The 19,355-nt window shown below is 41.6% G+C and overlaps 1 protein-coding gene across 1 annotated transcript; it reads right to left on the reverse strand.

The window, feature by feature from the left end:
- Positions 1-437: 437 nt before the first annotated feature.
- LOC111570001 (NLR family CARD domain-containing protein 3-like) lies at positions 438-11,735 on the reverse strand. Its single transcript, XM_055008366.1, has 8 exons — positions 11,559-11,735; positions 11,156-11,243; positions 9,644-9,926; positions 6,034-7,876; positions 5,783-5,956; positions 2,439-2,612; positions 1,609-1,655; positions 438-1,458 (listed from the first exon to the last, which is right to left on the reverse strand). The coding sequence occupies exons 3-8, from the start codon at positions 9,915-9,917 to the stop codon at positions 932-934; spliced, it is 3,039 nt and encodes a 1,012-aa protein (XP_054864341.1). The 5' UTR covers positions 9,918-9,926; positions 11,156-11,243; positions 11,559-11,735; the 3' UTR covers positions 438-931.
- Between the last annotated feature and the right edge of the window lie 7,620 nt (positions 11,736-19,355).

The following is a 19,355-nucleotide window of genomic DNA, read 5'->3' on the forward strand; positions in this document are numbered from 1 at the left end:
TTGTTTTTCACTTGTTTGTCCATTCTTTTGTCATTTTGTAACTTTTATTGTCTAAGTTTTCTGTTTTGTTTCATGTCATTTTTGTCATTTTGTCTCATTTTGCAAAATTTTGTTTTATTTTTGTTGCTTTTTGCCTTTTTTTTTAATCTGACTTTTGTGGTTTTGATCATCTAGTAAAATCGTCTGTGGTTCAGTTCCAGATGACTAAATGTTGTGTTCCTTTGTCGACACTGTGATCTGGAAGTTTTAATGTGGAAATAATAAACTGAGGCTGAATGTTGCTGAAACTGAATTTATTTTCCTTAATGAATTTCAGGTTGTTCATGATGTTTAGTAAAAAGATATTTTCTTAAATGTGAACAGTGAATAGAATAAAGCAGATGAATAATAAACAGCTGATATAATGTATGTTTGTAATGAAGAACTCAGAGTCAGGATTTTTAGCCACAGCCCTTTATTCTTCTCCATCACACACAAGATGAAGGAAGTTCTCATTTCATCACTAGAACAGGACTGAAACACTCAAATCAGGATCAAGTCTGGCTGCACAAAAACCTGATTTTCACTGGACAATAATGTGTGAAAGTCTGTCAGCAGTTTGTAGATTCACTGCTTCCTCTCTCATTTCACACTTTGTGCAGCTCAAATGCTTTTAGTTCAAGTGAGCATCAGAGGAAACACCACATCCTGATTTTCACTCTCAACATTTGACTGGAAAAAGATGCAAACACCACATTTGGCTCCTGGAATAATCACAACTTCCATCTTTGAAGAGGAACAAGTTTACAAGGAATCATTTAGAAGGATTTCACAAAGAAACACATTTAATCCATGAATGTGGAAACATGTTTCTGAGGGACAGAGTCATGGAGAGACTCAACTATCTGTTCAACACTGTTTCTCTACCAGGAGGAGACTCTGGAGACTCAACTCAGTACAGAAACACTGAGGAACCAGAATACCAGAACCCAAATCCAAACCCAGGATAGAGAGGTTGAGTGAATGTGGTGTTGAAGGTGTGGAGGTGGATCAGAGAGTCAGAGGAGACTCTGTAGAAGGACAGAGTTCCAGCAGGAACGTCCACATAAACTGAAACTCTGTCAGAGACTGAGGAGGACCTGATGGATGTTTCACTCTTATTGTGTTTGACATAGTAACCATCATCAGAGCACCACAGACTCCAGGACTGATCATTAAATCCAAACCAACAATCATAACTGCCTCCTTTCCTTCTGATTCCTCTGTAACTCACTGATATATGAACCCCTCCGCTCCACTCCACCTCCCAGTAACAGCGACCAGTCAGACCATTTTCACACAGCAGCTGCCAGTCATCAAACCTGTCTGGATGATCAGGATACGACTGATCCTCCTGCACAAATGTCACCTTCCTGTTGTTGTCAGACAGTTTGAGGTTTGTGTTTACTGTGTTTGTGTCGACTGTGAGTTGACAGGAATCTGATGGAGAGAACAAACACAACACAGCTGCAGTTATTGATGGATCATGTGATCAGTATTAAACCTTTGATGATGACCTCAGAGATGTGACACTTTGAAGATGCTTGAATGTGCTGCTTTGTTTCCATCAATCCATTAAAACACACTTACACTTCCTCAGACCTGGTGTCAACCATCGGACTCCAGCAGGCGTCACCCTGAAAGGAGGAGGACGGTCAGAGCAGCAGCGACTCTTTCAGCAGCACACATGGACGTTACATGGCTCTCACACTGTTCCACTGATAAAGGACCAGTCCAACATGGAGACACAGACACCTGAATGCAGCATCTCTAAAGTCCTGTCCTGTGCTCGTCACGTTCCAGCTCAGTTTACACTCATTATTCAGCTTTACTCATTTATGCTTCCTCTTTTCATGGAGCTAGGCTAACAGTTTACCCTGCTTCCTGTCTTTGAGCTAAGCTAAGCTAACAGTTTGCCTTGCTTCCAGTCTTTGAGCTAAGCTAGGCTAACAGTTTCCTCTGCTTCCAGTCTTTCTGCTAAGCTAGTGTTACCGACCCTGTGTCATCAGCTTCTGAACCGTAGTTGGACAGCCTGGGTAATGCTAGCTCACTTCGCTTAGCGTGGCTCGCTGCTGGCAACAAATTGGATTCAGAGTCCAGACCAACTCTGCGGTGGAGAACCAGGAACTTTATTCAAGCTCTGCAGCACACTGTACACACACTCAGCTTCTCCAGAACACACTTGGATCTACTTCTCTGTTTGGACCATAACATGCGCTGTGACTGCAGCTGCACCTAAACATCACCCTTCTTCAGCTTCACTGTTCTTCTTCCTTCCTACCGCTGCAGCACTTCCTCTGACGTCTCACACACCCTGAAACCTACTGATGGAAAGGAGCAGGCTTGACCTGCAACACTAGGATGATAGTTTCCTGAGAGTGTCTGTCTGTCTGTACCTGAGAGTGTCTGTCTGTCTGTACCTGAGAGTTTCCAGTCTACAGTCTGGATCCTCCACTTTAGCTCTCAGCATCTTCTCTCCTGAGTCTCCTGGATGGTTGTAGCTCAGGTCCAGCTCTCTCAGATTTGAGGTCTTGAAGCTCAGAGCTGAGGCCAGAGAAGCACAACCTTCCTCTGTGACCAGACAGCCTGACAGCCTGCACACACAAAACAACACAAACCTGACGGACAACACTTGGATGGATGTTTCTCCGTCTTTCTTTTCTTCTTTGTCTTTCAGCTACATTTTGCTGCACATTTCATGCGTCTCAAGCAAATCAACAATCTCAACAATGATTAGTGGGATTTAATTATGTCAAAAATAAACCCTGACAAAGTCCTGCACAAGTTCAGTCAAAGCTCATTTGATGAATCTCATCAGCAGAAATGATTGTACTCAGGTTAGCTGTTTATCCACTGATAGAAATCACATCAGTTTCAAAGTGTGAGTCCTGACCTGAGAGCTTCCAGTTTACAGTGTGGACTCTTCAGTCCAGCAGAAAGACTCTCCACTCCTGAATCCTGCAGGTTGTTGTTACTCAGGTCCAGCTCTGTCACACTGGAGGACTGGGAGCTGAGGACTGAGGACAGAGCTCCACAGCTTCTCTCTGACAGATTACAGCCACTCAGTCTGAAGAGACAAAGAGAAGAAAAGAAGTAATACATCAAGGACAGTATTTTCTGTCCTGTTGAAAAGACAGCAGTCAATTTAACAACAAATATATCCCACTATGTCCAGAATACAGCAGCAGTGAGGACAGTCCTCTGCAATATTATTTAAATGTGAAAATAATCCAAGTGTAGCACATTACAGTAATCAGATTACTTTGAAGCTGAGCAGTAAAGTATTTGATCTGATTAAAAAACAAACTGACAGCTTAGATTTACTAAATGAAGAATACAGGCCAAACAGCTAGAAATGAATCCAATAAAGGTCAGTACATCTTTCATTACGGTAATTAGAATGTTGGATTTTTTCACTACTTTCTATGTCCACCTTTATTTTTGATGACACATTTAATCCTCCTCAGCATGAAGAAACCACATTTCTGCAGAGATGTTCCACCATCTTCAGAGACCATGTCTTCATCTGCTCTTTGTTGGAGGGTTTGTGTTGCTCTACCTTTTTCTTTAAAATACCACAAAGTTGGTCTGTTGGATTCAAATCAGGACACACACTTGGACAAGTCACAGTTTGGACTTTTTCCTTCATTATAATCTGAAAAATAGTCAACTTGATGCTGATGGCAGCGATGAAATCACTGTCAGACTCGGTTACATCTCTGATGTTGTTACAGAACAAACATCTTCTGATCTCTCGTCCTTGTTCTTCAGGTTCCTTCACTTCTACTTGTGCTGTTGAGACTCATGCTTTGGTTTTCACTGACACATGAATCCCACTGGAACCAAACTAAGGATCTCCAAACTCATGTGTTTAAACTGTTTATCTCCACTCTTGATGAAGTCTAGACTCCTCATAGCGTCAGTGAGCTGGACTCTTCATTCTCTCTCAGTCTGAGGAGACACTCTGCTGCCCAGTGATTGGCTCTCAGTCCCTACAGTCTGAAAGGAACCAACAACCTTTTAACAGCCTCACATCTGAAAAGGGTCATAGGGTCCCTATGAGGGTGTTGCTCCTCTTCAGGGAGAGCAGAGAGACCATGAACCTCACCACAGGTGGGATGGATGTTCTATCCTTCACCAACACTTCAGTTGATGGGACTCAGCCATCAGCAGCAGGAAGACTGGACTGACCTTACCCACAGACCAGAGGACATGAGGACACTGCTTATCAACAGTCATGATGACTGTCCTCACCTGCAGGGCTGCTGCTGCTGCTGCTTTCTTACTTTCTTAATGTTTATTTGACAGGGGTGATACACACAACACTGCCACGGAAAAGGGAAAAGGCGATGCATGTAAGACATCTAGCTTCAGGTAATTTGCAGTCTTTGTCCCTGGTCAGGCATTAAAAATACAATGAAATATACTAAATACAGTTAAAAAATGCAATGACACAAATACAGTGAATAATACAATAAATAAATAAACACAGTTGCAGTTGTCAATTACTGATAAAAGAAAACTGAGTTGCATTTAAGATTGAACATTAGTAAAGCGCTGTTATGTTGACAATGGCTTGTAAAAAATTAATGTCCACTCTTCTGCTGCTGCTTGAACCAGTATTTAACTTTCACACTAAACCTCTTCAACTCTGTTTGGGATTTAATTTCTGATGGGAAGGAACTCCAGAGGTGTGTACTTTGCACTGATAGAGATGATTGGCCAAACATTGTTCTGCATCTTGGAATTTGACAGTTCTGCTTGGTTCTGCTCCTTGTCATTTTCCTGGAGCTGTCTGTCTTTTTAAAGATCTGAGACATCACTTGTGGGGCCAGTCCATTTAAACACTTAAAAACAACTTTTAGGAAGGAGAACTTTATACAATTGGAAAAAAGTCAACAAAATGTATTGTTCAATGATCACTCCATCATTTCTGACGGACCTGGAGTCCTGGAAGCTGCTGTTCCAGGAAGTCTTTCCAAAAATCTTCAGCCAGTATCTGAGTATGTTGTCATGTTCTTCAACCCAAAATCTCAGTTCCTCATGAACCACCTGAGGTAGGGACATGTCCTGCCACCCAGTGAAGACAGAGTTGGGAGTGATGGGATCAGGATCCACAACATCTGAGGAGGTGAACCCAAGAGGATTTGAACTGAGGTTCTCTTTGATCTTAGTGAAGACAGAAGGCAACACTGCTTCAGTGGCTGTTTGGGCTCCAATGGTGAGAAGGAATTGGACCTGAACCTCAAATAAGAATGTAAACAACAGTCCAACTGTCCACCAGCTGAACTGCACTGAGTTCAGAGACTGAACAAACTGAACATTCTACAGTTTCATTTAGCAGATGCTTTTATCCAAAGAGACGAACATCTGAGAGGAGAAACAACACAAGCAAGGATCTAGTCAGGAGAAAACAACCTGGAGAAGATCCATAAGTGTGAACATGAGATGTTTGTACTGGTGTTTCCTTTTCATCAATGTCTATCTGAAACATTTTATTTTGTGAAACAGTGGAAACTAAAACAGAACCTTGAACCAAGACTTCACAGGTTCTTACAGGTTCTGGTTTTGTGATGCAGGTTCCAGGTTGTTCAGTTCCTGTAGTGGAAGAGGCCTCATTAAGAGAAACTAGTGCTAAAGGTCAGTAACACAACTGATCTGAGTCATACAAATACAGAAAACCTCCCACCTCAGCTGTTCTGCTCATCATGAATAAAAACACATTTTAAATGGTCATCAGTTGAACAGGGTGATGAGTCCTGACCTGAGAGCTTCCAGTTTACAGTGTGGACTCTCCAGTCCAGCAGAAAGACTCTCCACTCCTGAATCCTGCAGGTTGTTGTTACTCAGGTCCAGCTCTGTCACACTGGAGGACTGGGAGCTGAGGACTGAGGACAGAGCTCCACAGCTTCTCTCTGACAGATTACAGCCACTCAGTCTGAAGAGACAAAAAGCAGATTATTCTGATGAAACCGCAATAAAATGAAAAAGGATCTTCAGTCTCCAACTACTTACACAACTTTCTTGGAGACTTTGACCACTGGCACCAACCTCAGAAGAACCTCCTCTGAAGCAGAGTATTTCTTCAGGTCAAACACGTCCAGATGTTCTTCTGATGACAGTAAGATGAAGCCCAGAGCTGACCACTGAGCAGGAGACAGTTCATCTGTGGACAGACGTCCTGATCTCAGGGACTGTTGGATCTCCTCCACTAGAGAAACATCATTCAGTTCATTCAGACAGTGGAACAGATTGATGCTTCTCTCTACAGACACATTCTCACTGATTTTCTCCTTGATGTACTCCACTGTTTTCTGATTGGTCTGTGAGCTACTTCCTGCCTGTGTCAGCAGGCCTGGTAGGAGTTTCTGATTTGTCGGCAGTGACAGACCCAGGAGGAAGCGCAGGAACAAGTCCACGTGTCCGTTTGGACTCTGTAAGGCCTCGTCCACAGCTGTCTGGTAGAAACCTGTTGAATAACTTTGGAACAATTCAGACCAACGGGATGTTGGTTGTTGTTTTTCAAGCAGGCTGATTCCAGAGTCGAAGAAGGTCAGATGGACATGAAGAGCAGCCAGAAACTCCTGAACACTCAGATGGACGAAGCTGAACATCTTGTCTTCCTGTTTCCGTCTACGCTCTGCTTTGAAGATCTCTGTGAACACTCCTGAGTACACTGAGGCTTCACGCACATCGATGCCACTTTCTCTCAGATCTTTCTCATAGAAGATCAGGTTGCCCTTTTGCAGCTGTTCAAAAGCCAGTTTAGCTAATGACTTAATGTACTGTTTGCACTTCTTTGGACCGTACTTTTCTTTTGTGTGATCAATCTGAAATCTTAGAAACTCTGCGTACATCTCAGTCAGGGTTCTGGGCAGATCTCCTTCCTCTCTGGTTTCCAGCAGCTCCTCCAAAACTATAGCAGTGATCCAACAGAACACTGGGATGTGGCACATAATGTGGAGGCTTCGTGACTTCTTCATGTGGGAGATGACGCTGCTGGCCTGCTTCTTATCTCTGAATCTCTTCCTGAAGTAGTCCTCCTTCTGTGGATCAGTGAACCCTCTGACCTCTGTTGTAGTGTTGACAAGGTTTTGAGGGATCTGATTGGCTGCTGCAGGTCGTGTGGTTATCCAGAGGCGAGCTGAGCGCAACAGTTTTCCACTGATTAGTCCGCTCAGCAGGACTTCTATTTTAGTTGACTTTGTTACGTCCACGGAGCGAATGTTGTTGACCTCAAAGTCCAGATGAAGGCGACTCTCGTCCAGTCCATCAAACACAAACAGCAGTTTGAATCTACTCTTCTTGTAGCTGCTGGTTCCTGAAGACTGCAGAGCTGTAAAGATGTAATTCAGAGCCTCCACTGAGACATCTTTAGTTTCTGGGATACAGAAATGAATGAGCTCTGCCAAACCAAACTTTTTTCCCTGCAGTGAATTCAAGGCACGGAAAGTGAACGGGAAAATAAGATGCACATCTTGATTGGTGTTTTTTTCGGCCCAGTCCAACACAAACTTGCGCACGAGGAATGTTTTTCCAATCCCTGCAATCCCATTGGTCAGCACTGTTCTGATGGGTCTGTATTGTCCAGAAGGATGCTTGAAAATGTCTCTGGGTTGGATCTGTGTCTCTGTGTCTGATGGCTTCCACACATTCTCAATCTGTAGGACCTCATGCTGTGTGTTGACGTGCACGTCCCGGCCAGCTGTGATGTACAGCTCTGTGTAGATATCAACCAGACGCTGCTCATCTTCCTTCAACCCCTCTGTTACACACAGAAACTTGTCCTGGAAGTTTGATTGAAGCTTCTGTTGGTAATATCTGATGGGACGTGGTTCTGGTACCGGAACAGTCTCATCTGTCAAACATGAAGGGAACAGTGTGAGGTGTGTGTCTACAGAAACCTCTGTTGTTGTTGAAAAACACAAGCAACTAAGCAACTAAAAAGAGGTCTGACTTTTAATTCGCCACCTATAACATGTGAGGCTAAAAAGTTGGGTAATTGTGTGTGTGAGATTTTTCTAAACTTATTCCTGGGAGTTTCATCCTGACCTCTGCACATAATGCAGCAACTTACCCTGATCATTTGGAGGAAAGTGACTGAAAAACATACTGAAAGGGCAACTCAGCTAAAGGGCTACCCAGATGGTTAACTATGGAGACAGTCAGAAGGTAGGTGGGTTACCCCAAGTTCAATTTAAGGTGTTCTTAGACTTCCTATTTGGACAAGACCCTTTCGACAATAGAACCTAAAAACTTACCAAAGAATCCATCAGTTTTACCTTTAGTCTGAGGAAGAGGAGGCTGAGTCTGAGAGGAGGAAGGTTCTCTGTTCTCTGAAGTCTCCCCAACATCACTGACATGAACTGACAGACAGACAGAGATCACATGTTATATTCTCTACTGCTTACTGCTTTCATTTATTTCAGTTACAACAGACTTAGAAGGGACTTTATGTTGACATTTATTGATGAGTTTATGGTGTTGATTAACTCTGGTTTTCTGACACCAAAATGCTCCTTCAAAGTAAAACCTGATGTTACTCTGACATTAGTCTGGCATATCCAGACCATTCTGAAGAACAGTGTTCTGGCTTCACCTCATTATCATTCTGCTATAGAGGGAAGAAGGGCTGTCTTTTTAAAGCAGCCACAGTCATCCAGGGTGGAGCTAAGCCCAGGATGCAGCAACAGTGTCCCCTTAAAATAGTCAGCCAACATGGCTGCCTTATTGCTCCATCCAAACCCTCTGAAGACTTGACATTTTCAGTGTGGTAGGTCACTGGGAGGTTGTTGATGGTTTAAAAGTATAACGTAATGTTACACAGTACTACATACTAACATGCCAGATGGTACGAACAGAAAAAGATGTAGTACGTCCCAGTACATATTATGTAAATGTAGTATGTCAGAAACACCCAGATGTCCTACCACATTCAAACTGATTTTGTAGAATGCAAACTAACATGTTTTTCTGGCCGTTCTGAGCCACATTCTATGAACAGTCATAGCACTTAACAGTGTGTCGTGGAAATAGAAATAAGTTTGAGCTGCTGAGAGCTCACAGTCAGATGACACCACATTACTACAGACTGGGATAGTCAGAGTTTAAGGCACCATATTATGAAGTAGTATGTTCTAATTGGATGCACACTGCAGGACACAGTGAATACTTTGTGAGGTCAACTGTAGCATGTATTTAAATTTAAAAGGTTTGTGATTTGGAATGCAGCTGCTTCAACAACATGTCTCTGCCCTTACTGAGAGCTGATTGGTCAGCTTCCCTCTGGTTGTAAACTGCAGGATCACTCCCAGCTAAACAGCATGAATGAAGAATCTTCAGAAACTGTCTGATCGACTCATAATTTGGTGAGGACAGGTGGGACATGCTTTACTTCCACAGAAGGTCAGCTCATACAGAACTAATTTTGGTGTTCTATCAAGGTTTAAACAGCAGGGGGCAGCATTCAGTCAGTAGGGTTGATCAGTAGATTTTACAGAGGAACTGACCTCACATGTGGACTCAGGAAAAACTGACAGAACCTGAACTCTATCAAACTGTAGCAGCACCATCATGCATCTTTCTGACTGTAATGATATCATGTTGTTCTTGTCTTGTGACTGACCTTCTGGTCCTGAGCTGCTGGCAGGAAACCTCTGCAGCAGATCATTCCTGGAGATCTTCTCTAAAACCACCCTGGTCACCTGCACAGCTCTCTGAAGTCCATAAGTCTCCACCATCACATCCACAGTTTTACACCTGTCTAGTGTCTGTAGTCGGCTCTTTGTGATGGCTGGAAGGCCTTGAACATTGTTGGGTTGCTGCAGGAACCACTGGAATGTAGACAGCTGATCATCATCCAGATCATCCAGGATGTTCAAGAGCACCTCTGATGTCATCGTGTCTCCCTGATAAAGTCAAAGAATATGTCAGCAGTTAATGAACAGTTGTGTTGTTGGTGTGGTGGAGGTTGTTGTGTAGCAGCAGGACTGCAGTTAATCCTACAGGATCACTGACAGCAACACTGAGGGGAACCAGCAGGGGGCGCTCACTGCTGTCTGTTAAATATTACTCATGGAAGTCACTCTGCAGTCACTGGACCACAACACAAAGATGATCCCACATTATTACACTTTGACCAACAGAGGCTCCAAATAAACATGAACTCTGATCCTTCACAGAACAAGTCCAGGATCAGAGTCAGACTGGAGTCCAGGATCAGAGCCTCATATCAGGGTTTTATACTTTTATACTGAGTCTGTTCAGAGTCCAGACCAAACACTGACTGCTACTAAAAAGCCCATTACTGCAAGAAATGTCTCTCATGGACTCCACATACATTTCATTCTTCAACTTTTCAACAAAACACAAACTTCTGTGAGGATTCTTCTCACAACATTTCTCCTGACAGTAATAAAAGCTGTTCTCTTGGATTTCTTTCTGCTCTATTTGAATATTTATCAGTGTTTTCAGTCTGTTTCTGTCCTTTTAGACGGACTCTTGTGATCAGCTGATTTCTACGCAGCAGCAGCAAACTGATGCTGATTTCCATGAGACTTGATGTCAAATGGAGGCTGAAGCATGAAAACAGCTCTGAGGTCTGGACTACCAAGCAGGATCTGAGCTCATGGAGGGAACTTCAGCTTTAACTCTGGTTTTCAAGACTTTTCAGGATGCTGGTTCACTTCTTAGCAGGTCCATCACCATGGTAACTGATGCTGAACCAGATAACAGATCAACTAAAACACCTCCTACTGACCAATCAGCTCTCTGGAAACATCTCCATCCTTCCTGAAGATGCTGCAGAGCTCAGTGTGCAGATAGTGAGACGGGAAGATCAGAGTTTTTACAGCTGCAAGTGATTTCAGAGACATTTCATAGTTCTGTACGTCTTTTTAGAAGCATAGAATCCTAAAACAGGAAGTGATGAAACACCACAACCTTCCAGCTGATTGTTGATTGATCAGATTTACAGTCAGTCTACTGATCAGATCAATGATGGCTTTCATTGGCTCTTTGCTCCAATGACTGTGTAACATTAGATGTGTGTATAATTATATTCATTTGCTTAATTTAGTTGATTATTTTGGTATTAATTTATGGTGTGTCTTATGTAACCCGTGTGGTTTTCACTCACTGTGTTGTGTTTTGTGAAATAAAGTGATTCTCAGGACCAGGTCTGTTCTCTGGATCACTTTTATTTTCTGACCATGCAGGTTACGACTCTGTTAGAATAAAAAATAATCACACATGAGCTGGTGGCTCTCAGCGGTGAATCTCCTCTCTCTGGCCATATAAAAATATACTTGTACAAAAATATAAAAAATAACCAATGTCTAACAAAAGAAACAATTATACAACATATTGATCAAAATAAATTAAGACAAACAAATATCCATGCAAATATAATACTTAGAAAAATAATCTCAAATAAATAAAATATTTTTAAAGCAAAATAAATAAAAAGCATCCAGAAACTTCTGTTTTATCTAACACATTACAGAACAAAACAAGTAACATAAGAACAGATATTCTCGTACCTCACATGAGCTGGTGTGCTCAACACCCACGTTCAGACTGATAAGGGAGGCTAACTGTGAGCGCTAGCCTAGCAGTTAGCTTTACACCCATCCTTGTGATATGGACGCTCAGACAGGTGATCTGTTTCCTGGAACCAGTCAGGACTCCACCTATGAGGAAGCAGCAGGCAGAGTTTCACAATAAGAGCACATTTTACAGGCTGATTCCAACTCATTTCATGTGACGGATTATTTCAACATTCAACCTTTTTCATTTCACTCAACATCCAACACAACTTCTACAAACCCTGTGGTTCATGAAAGCAGAAACTCCCATCAGGCTGTAAATCCCTGACAGTTAACTTTCCCTAGAATGGAATCACTGATACACTTCTGAACTACGTCCCTAAACTGAACTACATCAGTTTAGGGACGTTTCTCCTCAAACTTCATACACATTCACAGATTTTAGCCGCTAATGGACAACTTTTTAGTCCCATGAAGGAACGAACACGGAGCTGTGGAGCCACATTTCTGCTGCTGGAACTAAACTAACAGCAGCTAGAAACGGGCAGATCTACTAACTTTTCTAGTCATTTTATTCAGATTTGTCATCTGACTTGTCACAAATTTTAAGTAATTTTGGACAAAATTTAAAAATTGTTTGACATATTTTAACTAGCTTTAATTAATTTTGAGCTATTTTGAACAAATCCTGAATAATTTTGAGTAATTTTGGATCAATTTCAAATTCATTCCAGATCACAGTCATACAGTTTAAAGTCATTTTGGACAAATTTTGAGTTATTTTGGAACTTTTTAATTCACTTTGGAGTAGTTTGAGTTATTTTGGACCAACTTTGGACTCATCTGACCACAGAATCTTCTTCCACTTCCTGGTTGTCCAGTTCTTGTGTTCTTGGTCCAACAACACCAGGCTAACCTCTGTCTCTCATTGGTCAGGGGCTTCTTGACAGCCTTGTAGGACCTTCAGCCATGATCTAAAAGTCTGGTGGAACACTGGACACCAGTTTGGTTTGACCACTGCTGCTGAAGCTCCTGTCATGTCATTGGCTGGTTTTCCATGTGGATCAGGATGAGGTCATTTCTTGCTGAAGAAACTCTTGGACGTCCAGATGTTGGTTTGTCTTCCAGCTGTTTGTTGGTCTGTATTTCTGCAGAGTGAATCCAACTGCTGAAGGACTGCATCTGCACTTCCTGTTCATGTGGTTACAGCTGCACTTCCTGTCTGAGTTTCCTGTGTTCGGTTCGTTGTTTTAGTCATTTTTATCTCTGAAGAACTTTCTAATGTGCTGCTTTATAAAGACACGAAGTACGGCAACAAAAATTGTGTCTTTTAATAAAAAGCAGGACCTTCATTAGTGGATCACTGGAACCAAAATGACCCAAAACTCAACATTTCTTCTGTATTTTTATGGAACCATTCAGTTTTCAGGTTTTAATGTCTTTTTTAGGATGTGTTTAGTATTCTGTCTGTGACTGAACTCAAAGAAATTACACTTGAAGACCTCAGAGGGATTCTTAATGCATGTATTTCAGAAATGCATGGGGAGTCCCAAAACTTTTTTTCACCACTGTTTGGTCCACACAATGTTCTAGTTCTACGTGTGTTGTTGAAAAATCAAATGTTCAAAGCATTTCCATCCTATAACTGTTGCACTGAAGTTCTGCTAATAAGAACAACTCATGTTTAGAACTGCCTGATTTATTTAATGTTTTAATTTTGCCACAACAATGTTGTTTTTTAGTTAAAATATGATGAATGATTCAATTAGTTTTATGTTCTATAGATATATAAAAGATAAAAAACTGTTTAAAGTGTCTTTACTCACATTCAGACGGAGAAAAGAAGCTGCAACACAAGGACGGTAAAAGACATGACTAATTTGAGGAACAGGAAGTGGCGTGACGTCACTGTTGTCAGGGCAACGACGCAGAAAACCCCATGGATCAGTTTGTGGTGAGTTAAAATGTGACGTTGTGAAAATGTGTGTTTGGGAACATTTTCCATTTCTTTCTAATTCTCTAAATATGCAGCTTTTAGGACAATATCCAGAAGGAAGAATAAAGAAGAATCAATCCCAGAACTGATGAGTCCATTTCAACACTAAATGTCCTGAGAAGCTGTTTTCCAGGAACTACAGTCAGAGAGGGAATCTACACTCTACATGTCACCTGAGGAATCCAAACCTTCTCTGGCTTCATCTTCTTCTTTGTCTGCTGCTGTGGACTTTAATCCACTCCTCATTTCAATGTGGAAGCTCAATAGTTTAGTGTTCTGCTCTCCTTTAGTCTCTTCTTGGATTTTATCACACTTTATGAGTTTTTCTGGATCTTTGCTTTAAACTACTTCCTGTCGTTTTTCCACATTCATGAAAATGTCCTTCAGATGAGATGAATCCAATGAAACTTTGAAGAATTTCACAAATTCTTTCCCATTTCATTGCTTCATTCATATATTTGACTCTCATAATTACACAGAGTTTGGTAAATGTCACACTTTGAGCCTCTAGACCCACAACATCACTTTGTAAATTCTGTTTTTAAGGATCATTTAATGTCCTTACAACTGAGAACCTGCCTCACTAATTCACTTTCATGCTATTTTACTGTGAAATATTGAACGTTTTCCTCCATTTATCTGATATCTTCTAGATGAAATCAGCCAACAGTGTCTAAAATCACTGATTGTAGCTGCTTCACTGTTTACTTGTGTGTTTTCTCTCCATATCTTCAGAATAATTCCTCCTCTGATTCTTCAGGCTGTTTCCAGTCAAGCAGCAGCAGCGTCCTCTGCAGGTTGGACAGATAAAAGCTTCCAGCATCTATCTGCTATTCCCAGGTTCTCCCATCCAGGAACTAGCCAGATCCCATCCTGCTGACTTCTAGCAAACATTCCAGGAACAAAAAGGGATGTGAGCAGTTTTCTGAGAGTCCCATGTTGAGCAGCAGTGGAGGCTGGATGTGAGGAAGTGGAGGTGGATCAGCTGATGCTGCTTTGTTGGCTTTAGATTCAGATCCAGGATCAGTTGAGCTCAATCAGTCCATGAAGCAACTGGCAGATAGTTTGAAAGCATCAAATGTGACAAGAATCCCAGAAGAGCTGAGTCATTTCTGCTGCTTTAGAAGCCAAATCCAAAGTGATGCAGGTTTGTTCTGTGTCGTCTCTGCACTCCTTCATGTTGGAGTTGAGATCAAATGAGAATGAAAAAGCTGCAAGTTTTCATGTGAGGCTGAAACAGACGCTGCTGATGCTGCTTTTAAAGTGAGGTTGGCTCCATGAACTAGTTGAAGATTCTCTCTGAGGGACTTTTAGTTGTTGAGATGTTTGCTGCTGCTGCATCATTTTAAAAGCAGATGATCCATGTAGAGCACGTCTTTAGTCCCAGCATCATGAGGACCATTAAAGAAGGAAACATGGATTCATGTGGAACATTTACAACAAGCACACTAACACTGTCAAACATTTGAGGGAGAAAAGAACCCAGTGAGTCTTTCTGCACTCAACTTTATCTGACAAGAAAACAAGCAGAAAAGATAGAAATAGAAACAACAGAGGAAATCTCTGAGAGATTTGTGTAAAAAGCTGTAAAAAGCAGCTTTGTATCCTAAAGAATCCTCAAATAGGCTCATTTCCAGTCTGATGAGGTCAACACTCAGACTGTGGAGCTTTAATTTGAAGGGACTGAACAGGAAAACAGTGAGACTTTTGACTTCTTTCAAAGCTGTTTCACTGGAATCATGTTTTAATATGAGTCATTTTAAATACAGACACGTGAAATGAAAGAAAATACTCATTAAATCAATACTGAGTGTGTAATGTTGAATGAACTGATCCATCATCTGGTGTTTTATCTGGATAAGAATTCACAATAATATAAAATACAACTGTATTGATTAAATCCAGACATTTAAAATGGAAATAAACACATTTTTAATCAATTAAACCTTTAATTCATTTAACTAAGAAAACTGTCCTTTAATGTCTTCCCTTAAAATGAGCAACATTTTTTAAAATATAGCTGCAAAGTAAAGGTTTTACACTAAAGATGAATCACTGATGAACATTTAATGGCATTAACTCAATTATTATGAGGAAACAGAAATCCATTTCTAATATTTCTATCAAATATGTTCATGTCTATAAAATATACTGGACATGAATAAAAATGTCTGCATAGTGAAATATATGAAGTCCATCTGCATTTATACATCATATTGATGTTTAAATAACAGGAACTGCAGCCAACGTTCAGTCAAGTTAGTGGAATTATGGATAAACAACGTTTCCAGTGTTCAGCATCATGGAGATATGAGATCCCAGAATCAGCCATCAGGGTGAGACTCTGGCAGAATAACAGCTAAATGAGGAAACACACTGTGATATGATAACCTGAGATTTATAACCAAGTTATGCTAAAACCCAATGAATGTGATTAAACTAACTTCAATACTTATTTTTATAATCTTTGTTTAAAAGTAACTAAATCAAAAGAGTAACTCACTGAAGGGTGATGGATGTGGTTCTTATTTTTATAATCTTTGTTTAAAGGCAACTGAATCACAAGCGTATCTCACTGAAAGGTGATGTTTTTGATTATTATCTGAAACTGATGCTTTATAAAAATGAAATGCTTTTCAGGATTTTGATGTTTTAAGGGATTTAATTTCCATAAGAAACTGGGGTATAAGAAGTCAAGAGCTAAAGTGAACTAGGGTTAAATGTTCACTGTAAATGTTATTCAACTGGAAATAGACTTTGGGGATTTTTGTAAGTCTGTGCACATTGTTCAAAAGATTGCACAATGGGATGTCAGTGATAGATGCTGACATCAGCTTCTCCATTTCCTGATCAGAGACCTGCTCTGAGTTGCAGTTAGGAGAGATTGGATGGACTGCTTAGACCGTCCAAAACACATAGTTTTAGTTCCTCAGAAACACAGAGACGTCTTATGATCGATGAGGTGGAGGAGGAGGGAGAACATGAGGTCATTGCTCATGTTAATTAAGAATGATGTCACTGCATATATAAAACCTGAAGAGAGTTCAGTATGGAGTAAAATACACCTGATAAAGAAGCAAGGTGGGAGTTGTTGCATGGTAGAAACATGGAACAAGTGTCCGACAGCGCCACCTAGTGGAATTTCACCCCCAGGAATTCTATTAGAGGGAACCATCGTTCTAACACCAACAAAAAGGTAAGAACACAGGTAAGTGTAACACACCGAGTTTCATTGTTGTTTATAGAAAAGAACAGGGATTCTAAAATGTTCAATGTTGTATTTATGTTTACAAATTATGTGTTATTTTATTTTCTATGGTGTAAGTTTATCTTGGTATGTGTTGTTAAACATGTTATGTATATAAATATTTATATTGCACTTCATTTGGGAAGACTGGTGTAGTTTTGTGAAGTGGCCAGCAGGGGGATCGAGCGGTCTGGGTGAAGAGTGGAGGAGAGAGAAAAAAGAAGAAGAAGGAAGCGGAGAGCGGACGTGGGAGACAGCAGAACAAAAAGTTAGAGAGAAATGCAAAGCCGACAGTGGTAAGCTTTGTGGTAAAAGTAACAGTTACATGGTGGAGAAGACCTTTGTCCGACTGTCCACCCGACGTCGGCTCGTCAGTTTTCCCGTCCGTGTGGTTTAAACTGTGTCGTCGAAGTGACGCACGGAACGCCGTGGCTAGCTGGTAGCCTTACTAGCACAGCAAGGACATCCTGGCTACACGTGTGAGCCGCCTTTTGGTTTTTTCTCTTGAGCGACGAGAGGAGTCAAGCGCAGGAGGACGGACATTGGTGAGGAGCTTTTTACCTGCTGTTGTCTGCTGAGAAGAGCGAAGGACCGGAGTCGTTCGGGACTGGTTGTGAGGAGTCGAGGACCGGAGTCTACCCCTGGAATCAGGCCTGAACTGTGTTTTTATTTAGTTTGCCGGCTTTAGTTTAATTTGATGCTGATAAAGGGCCCCTATGTGTATGTTAATGTGATGTATTGGTTGATTTACATTTTATTTTATTAAATGTCCACCAAAATCAGTTCTAGATAAACGTTTACTATTTTACTTATTTGAGTATTGTGTCTTTACTTTTAGTTTAGAAAGGGGATATAAAACAACATCTTGGTGATCAAGGACCCAGGGCCTTGCTCTTGTATGGTAAAAAAGGAGCAAGTGCTACATAAGAACACCTGAGACTGACGTGATTCCAAAGTAAAGTTTACAAAATAGAATTTATTAAACAGTTAAAATGTACAATCTTTCAATTAAAATCTCTTAGTGGTGATGCCAATCAATAGTCCATTAGTCAGTGGCACAATATTGCACAATCCTCCAGGGTCCCTTTAAGGCTTAGTTCAGTTTACTAGCAGAATATAGACACTAGACACAGAGCCGAGGGTTTAGCAGGCAGAGATGACTAACTGAAGGGGGAGGACAAGAATCCTGATGCTACACACCACACATGAAGAAAACAAAACACCCAAGTGCTCTACTGTACAGGAAGTGAAGGGACCACCACCACAGGGGATCAGTCAGCCACTAGCCACACTGGCCCAACAGCTCCTGTCCAGAGAGAAGAGGCAAACTGTTAGTCACAGCAAAGGGGCAATAATATATAGATATCAAAAGAACTGCCCCGACACCACAGTATGCTGGACTCTGGAGGTCATCACCAAGGTTGATTGTACTTTCATATGTCACTTACACACTCCATCAACACAATAAACCAGAAAAAAAAGAGACAAAGTCTGCAAAACCCCCCAAATAACTGGATAATTAAACACAAGATCACTAGAAGATAATAATGAATGAAAATAAACGATCCCAAGATCTGTAAACAATATCTAATAATAATAATAATAAACTAGCTATTAATAGGTCAGCTGATGAGGATGAATCTGGTGCAGCTTTAAATCCTACACTGCATTTAATTCCCTTTACAGAGACAGAACCACATATGGTGCAGCAAACACTCAAATCTCATCCAGAAGAATTTACTCCAGGTGTTCCAGACAGCAGGCACGCGCACACACAAAGATTGATTTAAAAACAACAACACAATAACAGTAGAACAACTAGAGACGAGCAGAGATGTTGCCGTGGTGAACCACAGACAGAACAGCAGCAGCAGCGACCCGCTTCAGAGATGGAATCACCCGGAAATGACGACACAGCTTCTCAGGCAACAGGTGAGGCAGCCGCAGAAGAACGCAGCTTGATAACTGCCAGCAGCAATCAGAAAGCAGTCATATTTCATGTGCAGCCCACAAAAGCGCATAAAAACGCCAGACAGCAGCGAGCCAGCCTCCCTCAGGAATCCAACGCAGCGCGTGGATTATTACACGCGGCTCCGAGGCCACGCGCGCCCGAATCCCAACCTTCAGCAGGATACAGAGCGACTCTGCTAGAAAGCGCAGCAGACACGCCACTAATATCACCCAGAGATGCAGCGACCGTGTCGGAACAAACCTGGCAGAAGTGAACGGAGGAAGCTGGACAGCCAGCATCTCAAGACAGCCACGTGGATCCACACATCCACGCCAACCCACGCTGCCGATGCGACACTCAGGTTCCAGGAAGAGGGAAGAGGAGGCACCTGTGAGACCCGCAGCCCTCTCCCAGATATACTTTGGCACGGCAAGGTGCAATAGAATAATTGCTCCCAGCTGAACGGCATCCAATGGGCAGGGAGCAATTGAGAGCGACCCCACTATTCACCTGATCCAATGCACACAAACAGCATGAGTGGAGACGGACTGGGCGTCCTACCACAAGAGGAAAGCTGCCGTTAACAGACGGGACTGC

Source organism: Amphiprion ocellaris, chromosome 24 (genome assembly GCF_022539595.1).
Source record: "Amphiprion ocellaris isolate individual 3 ecotype Okinawa chromosome 24, ASM2253959v1, whole genome shotgun sequence".
Classification (NCBI taxonomy): Eukaryota; Metazoa; Chordata; class Actinopteri; family Pomacentridae; genus Amphiprion; species Amphiprion ocellaris.